A 13837-nucleotide genomic window follows, 5' to 3' on the forward strand; every position below is an offset into this window, starting at 1 on the left:
GCAGTCTTCTGCCACCCCTTACGGTCAAAGAGGAATTAAAGATGTGAACTCTCAAAAAGCAAGATTGGGGGATTTGGTCCCAGATAGCAGAAGTGCATATGAAAGGAAAGAGTTCAGTGAGCCCAGAAACTTGCATCTTCCCATATAAAGAAGAGCACTAAATTCCTTGAGACATCTGGTTTTCCTTAATTGCAATAATCTTTGATGTTCAGACTGCCTGCCCTCTTTGTTGCAAACTTCGAGCAGCTTCTCAGGGCTACCTGAGATGCTGTTTCCCGGGCTTGAAGTCCTAAACATTCCCACCAAATAACTTTTTATTCTCAGGTTGTGACTATTCTTTAGTCGACAGAAGCTAGTCACAAAACACTACAAATTGTATGATTCCATTCCATTACTGAGTGTAAGCTCAGACTAAGCTCGCTGCACAACAGGCAGGTTCAAGAGATGAGTCACTGAGACAAGGAATAGAGACTTTATTCAGAAAGCCAGGAAATGAAGATAATGGGTTTGAACCATCTTGCCTGAGTCTGAATTCAGGCTCCTTTATACCAAAAGGGGAGGGAGAAAAGTCAAACATTTCCTGGTTCCCATTCGCCTCCGGAGGGGGATATGTTCATTTCTTCCTCCCTGCAGTCACTCACAGCTGGGCCTGGTCATGATGTTTCCTGGAGCTAAACAAAGGTATTTCAGCCTAACACTCATTACCTGGAAGCAAGGTTCCCAGAAGTGGGCCATTATGTATAGTTTAAGCTTAGAGGCAACATCCCTTTAGTGAATAACTTGTAATGGAATACAAGATTCTTTTCTATCACAGTTCCTATGGAATGTCCAGAGTAGCCAAGTCTATAGAGACCAAAAGTAGATTAGTGCTTACAAGGTGCTGAGAGTTGGGAGAAGGTTGGAAAGAAATGGGAAGTGACAGCTAAATGGTATGGAGTTTCTTTCAGAAGGGACAAAAGTGGCCAAAAATTAGATTGTGGTGATGACTGTACAACCCTGTGAATAAAAAAAAATATTTAACTGTATACTAGATCAATGGTGTTGACGTGCATTATATCTCAATAAAGCTGTTTTTAAAAGGACAAGAGAATTGTCAACCATTTGCAATGAAATGCACCTAAGTTGTATCCTGGTTCAAATGAACATACCATATCAGGGAAAACTGAACATTAATTGGATATGTAGAGTAGAATCTGGAATAACTATTGATTTTTTAAAGTGTGACAGTGCTATATTATTTTTGTTGAGTCATTTTTTAGAGCTATATGGAAATATTTTTGGATGAAATGATATGTATCTGGGATTTGCTTCAAAATAAACAAGTGGAGCAGGTATCAGGAGAGGGTGCAGCTACAAAGTGGGTTGTTGTTTAGTTGCTACATCCTTTGCGACCCCATGGACTGTAGCTGGCCAGGCTCCTCGGTCCACGACATTTCCCAGGCAAGAATATTAGAGTGGGTTGCCGTTTTCTTCTGTAGGGGATGTTCCTGACTCAGGGATCAAACCTGTGGCTCCCACGTCTCCCGTGTCCTGCACTGGCAGGCGGATTCTTTACTGCTGAGCCACCAGGATACTGGTCAATGAGATGGGCTTCGTGGACTCACTGTACAGTCCTCTCTGCTCTTATTTTGGAATCCTCCACAATTAAAAGTCTTTAAACAATCTATCAACGAAAAGGTAAACAAGTTTCTATAAAGAGCTAACAGGTCACAGAGAACACACACATAGCTGATGAATATTTGAATATGTATAACATCTGTTACGAGCTCCCCGGGTGGATTAGATGGTAAAGAAGCCGCCTGCAATGCAGCACACCCGGGTTCATTTCCTTGGCTCAGGAAGATCCCCTGGAGGAGGGCACAGCTATCCTCTCCAGTATTCTTGCCTGAAGAATCCCATGGACAGAGGAGCCAGGTGGGCTACAATCCATGGGGTCACAAAGAGTCAGACATGACTGAGCACCTAACACTAGCATCTGTTATCATTTTCAAAATACATTCAATTGAGGAACAATTTTGCACCTAGAGTTGACCAAGTCTGACAGTCCCCAGTTATGGCAAGAACACAGGAAACACTCAGATCTACTGACGGTGGCTGGAAGAGACAGCCTCTTGGAGGACAATTCAGCAGCATCTATAATCATTTTCAAGACACAATTCCACTTGCAGCAGTTTACTCATCAGATATACTTGTATAAATAGGCACAGACGTTATGTTCAGTGTTCCTGAAGCAATGTTTGTGGTTAAAACAGAAAACAAGTGGAGTTTGTGCCCATCAAAAAGTGGTGAATTCATATACCAGACATCCTTGATAACTTAAGAGAGATCCTCGGTAATCTAGGGAGATCCTAAAGAGATTCTTAAAGGGAAAGATGACCATTTAAAGCTTCCCACTGCTGGTGAACCCAAGTGCACTGGGTTCTCTGAGGAACTTGAATGACACTCAGAGGCCACAATGAAATGAAAAAGTGGTTTGCATCTTGTTTATTTTCTGCCTGCCCTGGCTGAAAGCTGGTCCCCAGGGCCAACCTCCGCTGTGAGACTTCTGGGCTCACACTTTTATTCCCATTCCCAGAGGATGAATGGTCACGGCCATGAACAGCAGCACCGGATCTCGCAGGGTAGCGGCAAACCCTCCCAACAGCCCAGGAGCTAGTCACTGCGTCAGGTCTGCCTCGTCCTACACACAGTGTCACCACCGGGCCTGAGGACGTCCCAGAGCTGCCAGGTCCGCACCTGAGGAGGCCCCCACACCTTTCACGCTCAACCCAACAGACCTGCCCTGACCACTTAAGAGGTAAACAGGGTGCTACAGCAATTAGATTTTACCTGACCTCTCCCCACCTCCCAGGTCCAGTCCACATCCTCATTAGCCAGTGGGCTACTCAGCACTCAGGAAGACTCTCTTGTGTGCGGTGTTGGTGTAGGGGTGCCAGCGCCATTCTACGTCTGCAGTGGCCTCCTGTTCCAGCGTGCCCAGGCGGATCATGTACACTGAGGGAAGGGGGTGAGATATGGTCACCTACATATCTAGCACTGCCCACCACCAGATGCAGGAGAAAGTCCCAAACTCACACTTCAGCTCAAAGCGCGGCCCAACCTCGGTCAGCTCCACATTGCGGTGGTTGGTCTTCTTGTATACATGGTGCCTGGGGCAAAGGGGGCAGGGCAGGGTTGAAGGGAGGCAGGGAGCCGCTGCAGGATAAACAACAAACGGTACAGGGACACAAGGGTCGGGACATCACTTGAGCCCAGCCAACAGACCCACCGGAAGGAGATGTAGTCGTCCTGGTTGGCGAAGGTGATGACCCGGCGGCTGTCATCTTTAGGCACAGGGAACAGGTAGCGGAGTATGTCAGAGACCTAGGGCAGCAGGAAGGAAAGCCTCAAATGCCTGGCCTCACACCCCCCAGCTCCCAGCCCCCAGCCCATGGCCACAGACTCACCCGCTTACCCAGGCGGGAGGAGAAACCATGTGTGATGAGGTGAGGTTTGGCCTCTGATGCAGTGCCCAGGTCAGGGATGTCATGCCTCATGACTACGTTGCACAGTGTGAAGTACGCAGTTGGGCCAAAGGGCAGGTGGCTGACAATGAGCCCCACTGGCAGGACCACACAAGCCGTCAGAGACCCTCTGCTCCTAGCCAGCCACCCTCACAGCACCGAGCTCCCTCCCACCAGCCTTACCGGGTGTGCCTCGATGCTCGTGGACAACCAGCAGGTCAGTGACCCCGTTGGCTTTGCAGGCTCGCACCAGAGCTCCTACCTCATGCCGGCCACGGTTCATGCGCTGGGCACCAGGGAACACCAACTTCAGCTCCTGCATGTGAACTCCCTCTGGTTAGGATGGGGCTCCGAGTCTCTGAACACCTCCCACTCACGCTTGTCGTCATACCTTTGCAAACATCTTAAGGCGGGAACTGGGATCTCGGGAGGTAGTAATCATGACCTTGGGGTCCTCAACCCCTGCCCAGCGATACTCATCATCTACGTGGTTGGTCACACCTGTGAGGAGCATGAGGCACGAGAACATGGTATTGCCGAGGGAAGTGAAATGCTAATGTGCAGTGGCCAAATCCACCTGGAACAACACTGTCTGACTGTACCAGCAAGAATGGAAACGCTCTGTACCTGCTCTGGGCAACAGGGTGGCCCCTGGCCAAACTGGCTATAAGCACAAGTGTGATCGAGGAACTGAATCTTTATATTTGATTTTAGTTCATTTAAGCTCCGGTAATCACATAGAACAAGTAGCTACCATGATCGGTCGAGATTCTGTTAAGGCCCAGAGTAACAGACTCCTTTTACCTCACAACAAATATTTATGCTGTGATTCCTTTCATATTTGTTGAATAATGCAATGAATCAAACATCTGGATACCAATGAAGTACTGGTAGCTGGGGACACAAATGAACAAAATGACACTGTTCTGTCCCAGCAGAACCTACATTCCTAGTGAGGGAGCCAATTAACAGACAAAACAAAGTGCAAAGTGGGGTAATACTGTGCCATGTAAACAGAATTGGGAACACTTAGTGAGAGGTCCCCTGTGGTGTCATCTGTGCACAGCCATGAGGGTGCCTGGAAGACCGTTTCAGGATCAGGAGCTTCACAGCCTTTCTTCAAGGTGTCTCAGGAATGACACAGAAGTTAGTGGGCTCAAGTGCAGGAAGAGAAGCTGGCCCATAGAGTCAGGGAAGGTCACCTTCACCGCCGGCATCCTCAAACTCCAGAGACCCCTGTAAGGCCAGAGCTTCCTTGCGTAACTCGGTGGGAATCAGACGGTTCTCTGCAGGGGGAAGACAGAGAGGTTGAGAGAGACATGCATAGAACCTTCAGTTTTTACAACACTGTACAGACTTGATGGAAAAACACCCCTTTACTCGTTTCTGAGCAGAGAGCTGATATGTAATTAGAGGTGGAGGTGGTAATGAAACAATTATTTTTGGCTATATGCCACCTTGTTAAGAATGTTTATAGGTGATTTCATTTACTATGGGTCCTGAGTGTCAAGACTTGAGAGGTTTCTAAAATATGTAACCACAAGTATGCATTCCCTTTGTAGTCAGAAAAAAATTAACAATGTTAAAAAAAATAAATGGAAACTACTCATTCTATGTTAAGGTGGATCAGAAACCCTCAAATCCTCTGACATTAAAATCATTAACTGTGATGCTCTGGGTCAGAGGTTCCCTCTGTGAACTAAGGCTAGATTTGGCAGAATGGCTGGGCTGTGTGGCCATGCCCACTTTGGAGCATGTCCTTTGAACCCAGCACTTCTAACATACCCTGGACAAACTCTTGCACACTGAAGACAGTGTTCACAGCAGCAGGGCTGACCCAAACTAAAAATAAGCTGTCCACCCCCCACAGTGAATTGGATGAAGACCCTGTGGAATATTCATCCGCAGGAGCCTCACCTACACTCAATGGATCTTAGTAACGATGCCAAACAAAAACATAACGTGGCAAAAGAATACACAAAACCTAATACTACCTAAAATCAACCAATATGATTTAGTATTACAAACAAGCATGATACAGGCAAAAAAGAAGAGGAAGGAAATGGCTTATTTTTAATCAATATTTCAATACTGTGGTTCTCTAGGTTGGGGGAAATATTTCTGAACTTCGATATATTTATCATTTTCATTTTTTAACATGAGCAGATAGGTCATTACAGCAGGAGCTCAGGCCCAACGGGATCCATGGGCAGCAGTCTGCCAGGTTCCTCTGTCCCTGGAATTTTCCAGGCAAGGATACTGGAGTGGGTTGCTGTTTCCCACTCCGGGTTCGAACCCACACCTCTTGCATAAGCAGGGTAGATAGATTCTTTTACCACTAGCACTGAGAAGCTCTGTTTTACATTATGCTTGACATAAACATACATACACATACTACAATACTTTACATGTCTAAAACCTAAGACAATCAGTGAATTTAAAACAGAGGTATTGAGTTGATGTACTATCAGGAAACAGAGCTCTACCAACACAAGAACCAACAAGATACATATAAATAAAGCATTTCCAATCAGGCATGTGTGACAGACTGCTTTAAAAGTAGGGCAAATGGAAAGTGGGCAAAATATTGCAAAGTTAAATTCCTAATTTACAACGCAAATAAAATTAAGTTCTACACGAATTAACAGTTTTCAAATACAAGGGACTTGTAACAGCAGTAAAAGACAATCAGATATTACCTTGTAGTGAAAACAGGTAGCAAGAACAGAAACGATGCAGGGGAAATATGTATAGGACCACGTGAAATGTTTAAATCTGGAAAGGCCTAGACACTGCAACTTAGCGACTAAACAACAATAAAGACACTGTAAATAAAATCAATAAGCAAGCTCTAAAATCTGGATACTGTAACATAAATGACAAGTAATTCATACCATCTTGAAAGGAACATTTGCAAACCATGAGGAAGACCGAACAGTTAGGGAAATGACCAGTAAATACGTGAAAAGATACTCACCACCCTAACACAAGTAAATGCTAATTAAACGCGTTTTACAGCATTGGGGCCTGTTTCCTGTTGGGTTTTAAAACTAAGGTCTCTAGAAAAGATCGGAGAGCGGGGGACACACGTACCCTCAAGCGCGCGCCGAACCTTGTCCTTCCTCTCCTGGGCCGTTCGCTCAGCCTCCTCTCGTGCCTTGCGGTACAGGTACTCGCGGCGAAGGCGGGCCTCGCGGCGCAGCTGGGGAAGAGCGGGCCCATTCAGACGACCCGTTTTCGCCAAGCAAAGCAGGCTCCAGAAACATACGCCCCGACCTCACCGGCCACAACCCCAGCCTCCACGAGCCCCCGACTTCCAAAACAGGAGTTTAAAACTTCCCTCCTACCATCCTGAGCGCGACTTCCACGTGGGTCCAGGAGAATCTTTGGATACCGCTTGCGCAACTCAGTCCTCGCTTCCTCCACGCAGTCCTCGCTTCCGCCGTCCTCACTTCCGCCCTTAACCAAAAGTCGGTACAGACCTCATCGGATTCCGCTGATTTCTACAATGCCCGAAGTTAAAATGGCTAACAGAAGGTGGGAGTCGCAAAGCGATTGGCCAGACTGAAGCGCGTGCTCACTGAAGCAACCAATAGGCAGGATAGGAATGCAAGGTGCTGTCACGTGGCTTAGACCGGCAGTTAATAAAGGCGACAGCCCGGCTTCACTACCTACCGCGAGGAGGCGAGTGTTCGATTTGAAGGTGAGGAACCCCTAAAATAATCATAACTGTAGGCTCCAGCAGCTGTAAAAGCTGTCCAGCGATTGACCAGATGATCGCCTACCCGCCCATTCTGAAATTAAAGCCGCCCCTCCTTTAAAATGGACGCCTCGTTTCATCGCCACTCCGACAACCCTACGTTTAAGTCGCGGCCGCTTCCAAAAGTGATTCGGAGATACCCACAGCTCTTGCCGACTGTCCGGGTGGCTGGTCCCCTTCGGATGCTTGCCTGACGAAGGTTATCACTTCCAGGGTCGCAGCTCTGAGGCCGCGCTGATCCTGAAAAGCGCAAAGCAGGCAGCCACAATCCACCCACGACTGGCCCCGAGAGGGCGGGCCTCGCACGCCTATTGGCTGTCCTGCTAGGCCGGCGGACACTGATTGGGCGACCTGTCAGGAGCCGGCTCTCGACTCTGCGGAGCAGATGGCTTCTCGGGATCTGCGGGCAGAGCTGGACTTTCTTCTCCTGCAGCTCCTCGGAGACCTGGAGCAACTGGAGGCGAAGCGGCAGGCGCTAAATGCCCGGGTGGAGGAGGTGGGAGCTTCGGGCGGGAGGGCGGGCTGGCCAGCGCACGAAAGTTACTTTGTTTCACCTCTCTCTTCTCTCTTCCCAGGGCTGGCTCTCGCTCTCCAAAGCGCGCTATGCAATGGGTGCCAAGTCAGTAGGGCCCCTGCAATATGCCTCCCACATGGAGCCCCAGGTCCGCGTCTGCACCAGGTGAGGAGCTTTGCATGCTGCAGCGGGTGGGCGGGCAGAGGGCCAGGCCGGCGCCGCCAAAGGTCCAATCTCCCTTCTCGTTCTGTAGCGAGGCTCAGGACGGACTCCAGAAGTTCTGGATGGTGAAAGCCGGCACTCAGACTCCAGAAGAAGTAGGATCCCGCGAGGCAGGTGAGCTCCCCGTCTTCTTCCCGTCGGGTCCCTTCCCATATAAAAGATGAAATGCATGGGACGTCTGAGGAGATGATTTTATTTAGGCTGTTGCGATAGAGCGCGCCCCAGTTCTGAAGATCTGAATATCTCAGCAGAGCGGTTTTTTTGCCTTAGATTTATAGGGGGAATAGAAAGTTATGGGTGAGTCCTTTACCGTTAGAATTGTTTTGCAATCAGAGGAAGTCTCAGCTGAACAGATGTTTATTTCTGTGTCTAGCTAGTTTCAGGGGGACAAATTTCTAATCCCAGTTACTCATTCATGAGACAGAGGGGAGTTGAAGGGTGTGTCTGGCTTTTCAGCAGGTTCAGGCAAAAGGGCAAAAAGTCTGTGTACCTTTTTTCACAGGAAAACAAGGGGGGTCATTTGCTGATTTTATGTCAGTAAAAAAGATTGTACAGACACAAGGGGCTTGTAATAAGGTGTTTTCCAAAACATAAAACGTATTTTACAACAGTTGGTATTTTCTGGGATCTTGAGCTTGGATCAAGTTTAACACTGTCGCCAAGAAGACGGCCAGGTGTTAATAACAAGACCCCCAGCCTTTCTTTCTTCAGCTCTGCGCAGGCGCAAGGGTCTCCCAAGGACCCCAGAGCCAGACTCCTCCCCAGCTCCCCAGAACCCTTTGAAATGGTTTGGAATCCTGGTTCCTCACAGTCTGCGACAAGCTCAAGCCAGCTTCCGGGAGGGTGAGTGACCCTGAAAGGGACCTTCTATCTACAGGAAGTGCTAATGCCAGGCTTGGGATTAGTCTGCAAAGGGCTTTGCAGGTTTTCTCCATTTCAGACTTGTTGCACACCTATGGTTTTTTAAAAAAGTATTTATTGGTGGTTGGCAGAGTTCAGGTTCATAGGAGGTGCTGGGGATACAGCAGGAAACAAAAGGTATAACACCCTCATTGGATCTTTATTGAGTGCAGAGAAACAACATGCATGAAAACAAATAAGTAGGCCCTAAAATACCAGGCAATGAAAGTTGCTATGAAAAAATAAGGTAGAGAGAGCACAATGGATGGCATAGCCTAGGGGAGCTGTTGTATATTTGGTAGCCTGGAAAGGCCTCTGAAGAGATGAAGGAAAGAGCTTTGTTGGTGATCTGGGGAACAGTGTTCTAGGTGCCGGGGACCAACCAGGGCAGATCTCTGAGGTGATGTTGCGTCTGGTATGGCAGAGAGGAGGCCAGTGGACAAGAGTGGAGGTGGTGTGGACAGTGGAAGACAGGATAAGTCGGGGAAAAACTGCATGTTTTTTCTAGTGGAAACCACAGGATTTGCTGATAGATCAATTCAGGAGTAAGGGAAGGAGGCACCCAGTCTGTAGTCAGAATGCCTGAAAAGTTGAGGTGGGAGGGCCACAGAGCAGCAGCTGAGGTAAAGTCAAGAGTGGTGTGGGGTATGTTCCTGGTGTGGTGGAGATTTTGAGTGGATGGTTGGGTACATGTATCTGGAGTTTGGAAGAGGCCTGGACTGGAGAAAGAGATTTGAGAACTCACTGCATAACACTGGTTTTAAATTCCCAAGTTGCTGACACAGCCACAGCATTAAAGTTGAAATGGGATGAGGTCAGCAGAGGTCCCAGGAATGTGAACAGGAAGTAAGGGGAAAAGAAGGGAAGAGGCCAGTCAAGAAGACTAAGGAGTGGGGCAGAAGCAACATCAGGAGGGTAAAGTGTTATCTGGAGGGAGTGATTAGTGTGATCAGGCAGTATGGCAGAAGACGGGACTGGCCAGTGGACTGGGTGGTTTGGAGGGCCCAGAGGACTTCCCAACAGCTATTCCAGGAGAGAGATCAAGTGGAAGCAACATAGGTGTGGATCCAGAATGTGGACCACTCTTGGGGGCAGAGAAAACAAGTAGAGGAGAGAGGGCAAGAGTAGTGAGGGCCTGTGATAATGGAGAAAAGAAGGAATGATATAAGGACAGAGACTATGTTATGATCTGTGAATTTTTAGTTCCTGGTGGGTGCTATAAGACGGCCAAGGAAATTTGAGGGGGAGGTAACATTTTAGCAATGACCTGAAGGACTTGAGAGTATGAGTCCAGTGAGGTTCTCAAGGAGTCAATGCCAGCTGTACCTGGAATGTTTTAGGAATAGTTTGAAGGCCAGAGTGGCCTGAGGGTGGCCAGAGCCCCTTGAGACATGTGGCACCATAGATACCATAGTGACAATCTCTTCTCCTCCTCTAGGTCTGCAGCTGGCTGCAGACATGGCCAGCCTTCAGAGCCGCATCAGCTGGGGGCGAAGCCAGCTCCAGGAACTCCAGGAGGAACTCAAGCAGCTGGAACCCAGGGCTCCCTGACCTGTCACCACAGGAGCAAGGCAGTGGGAACAGCTCTTCTTCGATGTGGCTCCCTTATCAGCCCTTCCTCCTTCACAGATTGCCCGCCACCCCAACTAACTCCTGCTCCTTAATACTTCTCTGGTCTACATGTTTCCAACTTTGTTAGGTGGGGAAGGCTGAAGAGGCGAACTGCATAATGTTCAAAGCTACTACTGTGAAACCACTTGTAAACTCACATCCATGTAGAGCAGTCACAAAGCTGTTAGGTTAGTTCATATTATTGAACAATAACAACTTCATGCATCAATTAGCTGTGGTTTTTCATTACTGGATGAAATACTACACAGCTAGTGGCAGGGAAGGACAAGAAAGAAGTAGGTGCTTCAGTTTCTCTAGATCCTTAAAACTGACTTTGATGGAGGAAAAAAAACATACATAGCTACACAGATCAGGACAGAATGATTCTGCACTGATAGAAAAACATACCTAAGTAGATGGGGAATGCTTAGCAGGTTTTAAGCCAGAAAGTAAAAAGGATCTGACCTAAATTTTCAAGGCAACTCTTTCAAGAGACCATTCAGGTTTTTTAAAGACTGCTTTTGCCTTTCAAGAGTGAGTCTTTTAATTTGTTGAGGGGCCAGAAACTCTGTCCTGGCTTCATTTTTCTATGGGCTTGTTGATATTTTTAGGAGTTTCTAGGAGCTTATGGGGATGTTAGTTTTTTGTTTATGAGATGTATCTTTTTTCCCAGTTTTTGTGTTTTAACTTTACTTGTGGTGGGTTAACTTTTTATTATAAAACACATTGCATTAAACTGCACTGAACAGTTGAATAGCGTAATGAGTAAGGTGAAAGCTCTCAGCTCTTGTGTGTTTAAATCAAGTTTCCTAGAACAGTTGAAATTATCAGGTAGCAATTTTATGATTTCTGGCTTTGGGATTGCAGTTGATGGGTTAATAAGGGAATTCTCCAGTGTTTAAGAACTTTTGTATTCAAGTGAAGTATGGGGGGAGTCCTGCACTCAACTTCCTCTCTTCTACCATAGTTCATACAGTGGACCATCCTTAGCGCTGATTTGAAATGCCACCCTTTTCTTTCGATTAATCCCAGTGTTGTATACCCCTACCATATTTTGGCATTTCCATTTTTTTCATTTATCTTAATGTAAGTTAAGACACAGGTACCAGTGTCTTAACACAGACACTGTTTTAATTCTTGAGCCTTTAATAAAAATATACTTGAATCATAGTAGGGCCAATTTTCTGGTTGGATTGGAGGAATTTTGGAGAGGGGGCACCCTACCTTTGTCTGTGAAAAACTTAATTGAAGCACTCGAAACAATGTGACTGAAGGGGAAAAGGGCATCACTCCCCCAACACAAAGGTTGCATTTCAGAGATTCTCAAGCCAAAATGAGCGAAGGTGAACACCCTGTTTTCGCCATTCTAGGAAAAGATTTTCTCTAGGAACCTAGTCCTGAGGCGGGTGCCGGGGGGAGGGGGGTGGCCACGGGGAGAGAAGTCTTATTTTAGACGTCAGTTGACAACGAAGGTCAAGCAATAGCCCTCCTTCGTTTACTGTTTGAAACTAGGCTTCGGGGGCGCCCAAGGTCCAAGAGGGATACCAGCGCCTCGTCACCCACCCTCGCTCGGGTTCTAGAGGGCGCTTTCCTGAGTAAGTCCCTACGTTCAGGCGCCGCCCGGATATGCTGACAAACTGCGTAGGCAGACCCGAGCTCGCGCAGCCGCAGTCAGGCCGAAATGCTACAAGCGCTCCCAAAGCCGGAAGTGCGCAGACGTGTGGATGTGCTGACGACAGGGTGACGCAGATGATATAGATACGAATAAGGGAGTAGCACCCTCAGTGGTTCCCATATGGTCTAGCGGTTAGGATTCCTGGTTTTCACCCAGGCGGCCCGGGTTCGACTCCCGGTATGGGAACTGAGAGTACCTTTTTACTTGGAGTTATTTGCCAAAGTTTTAGTTTTTTGCCTTTAGTACATCTCAAGTCAGATTAACTGTTTCTTTCCATTTAATCCTAGCGAAATCGATGCCCAGGAAGCTCCGAGGCCCATTCTTAAATGGTTTAATCATTGTCAGTTTTCATCACATTATTAGCCGCTGCTGCTGTTAAGTCGCTTCAGTCGTGTCCGACTCTGTGCTACCCCATAGACGGCAGCCCACCAGGCTCCCCCGCCCCTGGGATTCTCCAGGCAAGAACACTGGAGTGGGTTAACATTTCCTTCTCCAATGCAGGAAAGTGAAAAGTGAAAGTGAAGTTGCTCAGTCGTGTCCGACTCTTCGCGACCTCATGGACTGCAGCCTACCAGGCTCCTCCGTCCATGGGATTTTCCAGGCAAGAGTACTGGAGTGGGGTGCCATTGCCTTCTCCGACATTATTGACTAGTTGTTCTCTAACAGTTACATAAGATACCTTGTATACTACATAAGATACCTTATATACTGCCTATATAATACAGTACCTTAATACTACAGAATTAATAATATTATTTACATATTAAATATTTAATTTTTAAATATTAAACCTCCGCTGCGCTGGACGTCCCTGCTCTCCAGCTCCTCCCTGAAGGGCTGTGCGGCAAGTAGAGGTGGAGCCCCACCGCTGCAGATTAGCCCAAGAGACTTCTGGCAAGCCAGGGTGAGCTGGTGCTGACCTGAGTCCGCGGAGGGGCGATGGGCAGGGTGCCGGGAGGAACTGGAGAGTTCCCTGAAATTTTTAACTTTCTTAGCCCTGTGGCTGCTGTGTTCCTCCTGTGATCCAGTGGCTGGGGTTCCTGGTGAGAGGGTAACAGGCAGGAAGGCTCAGTGCAATTCAGTTCAGTCGCTCAGTAGTGTCCGACTCTTTGCGACCCAGTGAATTGGCAGCACGCTAGGCTTCCCTGTCGATCACCAACTCCCAGAGTTGACTCAGACTCACGTCCATGGAGTCGGTGATGCCATCCTGCCATCTCATCTGTTGTCCTCTTCTCCTCCAGCCTTCAATCTTTCCCAGCATCAGGGTCTTTTCCAATGAGTCAGTTCTTCGAACCAGGTCGCAAAACTATTTTTAATATGCTATCTAGGTTGGTCATAACTTTTCTTCCAAGGGGCAAGTGTCTTTTAATTTCATGGCTGCAGGCACCATCTACAATGATTTTGGAGCCCGCCAAAATAAAGTCTCTCACTGTTTCCATTATTTCCCTATTTGCCATGAAGTAATGGGACCAGATGCCATAATCTTAGTTTTCTGAATGTTGAGTTTTGAGCCAACTTTTTCATTCTCCATTTTTACGTTCATCAAGAGGCTCTTTTGTTCCTCTTCAGTTTCTGCCATAAGGGTGGTGTCATCTGCATATCTGAAGTTATTGATATTTCTCCCAGCAATCTTGATTCCAGCTTGTGTTTCA

At 47.5% G+C, this 13837-nt stretch overlaps 2 protein-coding genes and 1 non-coding gene across 9 annotated transcripts; 2 read left to right on the top strand and 1 right to left on the bottom strand.

Annotated features, from left to right (window-relative positions):
• Positions 1-449: 449 nt before the first annotated feature.
• IMP4 (IMP U3 small nucleolar ribonucleoprotein 4) lies at positions 450-7576 on the bottom strand. Of its 3 annotated transcripts, none has more exons than XM_040227892.1 (10): positions 6851-7546; positions 6597-6705; positions 4706-4789; positions 3895-4004; positions 3687-3819; positions 3447-3601; positions 3269-3363; positions 3076-3149; positions 2845-2994; positions 450-671 (listed from the first exon to the last, which is right to left on the bottom strand). In XM_040227892.1, the coding sequence occupies exons 1-9, from the start codon at positions 6851-6853 to the stop codon at positions 2882-2884; spliced, it is 876 nt and encodes a 291-aa protein (XP_040083826.1). In that variant the 5' UTR covers positions 6854-7546; the 3' UTR covers positions 450-671; positions 2845-2881. The 3 variants fall into 3 exon arrangements, with proteins under 3 accessions (XP_040083826.1, XP_040083825.1, XP_040083824.1); XM_040227891.1 differs by having other exon boundaries at positions 2835-2994; XM_040227890.1 differs by having other exon boundaries at positions 457-2994; positions 6851-7576.
• Positions 7099-11677, top strand: CCDC115 (coiled-coil domain containing 115). Of its 5 annotated transcripts, none has more exons than XM_040227896.1 (6): positions 7102-7206; positions 7477-7759; positions 7839-7942; positions 8031-8113; positions 8711-8842; positions 10338-11677. In XM_040227896.1, the coding sequence occupies exons 2-6, from the start codon at positions 7649-7651 to the stop codon at positions 10448-10450; spliced, it is 543 nt and encodes a 180-aa protein (XP_040083830.1). In that variant the 5' UTR covers positions 7102-7206; positions 7477-7648; the 3' UTR covers positions 10451-11677. The 5 variants fall into 5 exon arrangements, with proteins under 5 accessions (XP_040083831.1, XP_040083832.1, XP_040083830.1 ...); XM_040227895.1 differs by having other exon boundaries at positions 7119-7206; positions 8696-8842; XM_040227897.1 differs by lacking the exon at positions 7477-7759 and having other exon boundaries at positions 7099-7206; positions 8696-8842.
• Positions 11678-12299: 622 nt separating this feature from the next.
• On the top strand, positions 12300-12371 carry TRNAE-UUC. Its single transcript has one exon. It is a non-coding gene; the product is annotated as a tRNA-Glu (tRNA).
• The last annotated feature ends 1466 nt before the right edge of the window (positions 12372-13837 follow it).

The sequence above is a fragment of the Oryx dammah genome, unplaced genomic scaffold (genome assembly GCF_014754425.2).
Source record: "Oryx dammah isolate SB20612 unplaced genomic scaffold, SCBI_Odam_1.1 HiC_scaffold_27, whole genome shotgun sequence".
NCBI lineage: Eukaryota > Metazoa > Chordata > Mammalia > Artiodactyla > Bovidae > Oryx > Oryx dammah.

Excerpts from the sequence above, each read along its gene's own strand:
- IMP4 (XM_040227892.1), bottom strand. Across the intron at positions 4,005-4,705 it reads TGAGGATGCCGGCGGTGAAG|GTGTGACCAACCACGTAGAT; the intron begins GTGACCTTCCCT and ends TGCTCCTCACAG. Across the intron at positions 2,995-3,075 it reads GCCGCGCTTTGAGCTGAAGT|TGTACATGATCCGCCTGGGC; the intron begins GTGAGTTTGGGA and ends CCCTTCCCTCAG.
- CCDC115 (XM_040227895.1), top strand. The coding sequence starts at position 7,649 with ATGGCTTCTCGGGATCTGCGGGCAGAGCTGGACTTTCTTCTCCTGCAG. Across the intron at positions 7,760-7,838 it reads TAAATGCCCGGGTGGAGGAG|GGCTGGCTCTCGCTCTCCAA; the intron begins GTGGGAGCTTCG and ends CTCTCTTCCCAG. Across the intron at positions 7,943-8,030 it reads CAGGTCCGCGTCTGCACCAG|CGAGGCTCAGGACGGACTCC; the intron begins GTGAGGAGCTTT and ends CTCGTTCTGTAG.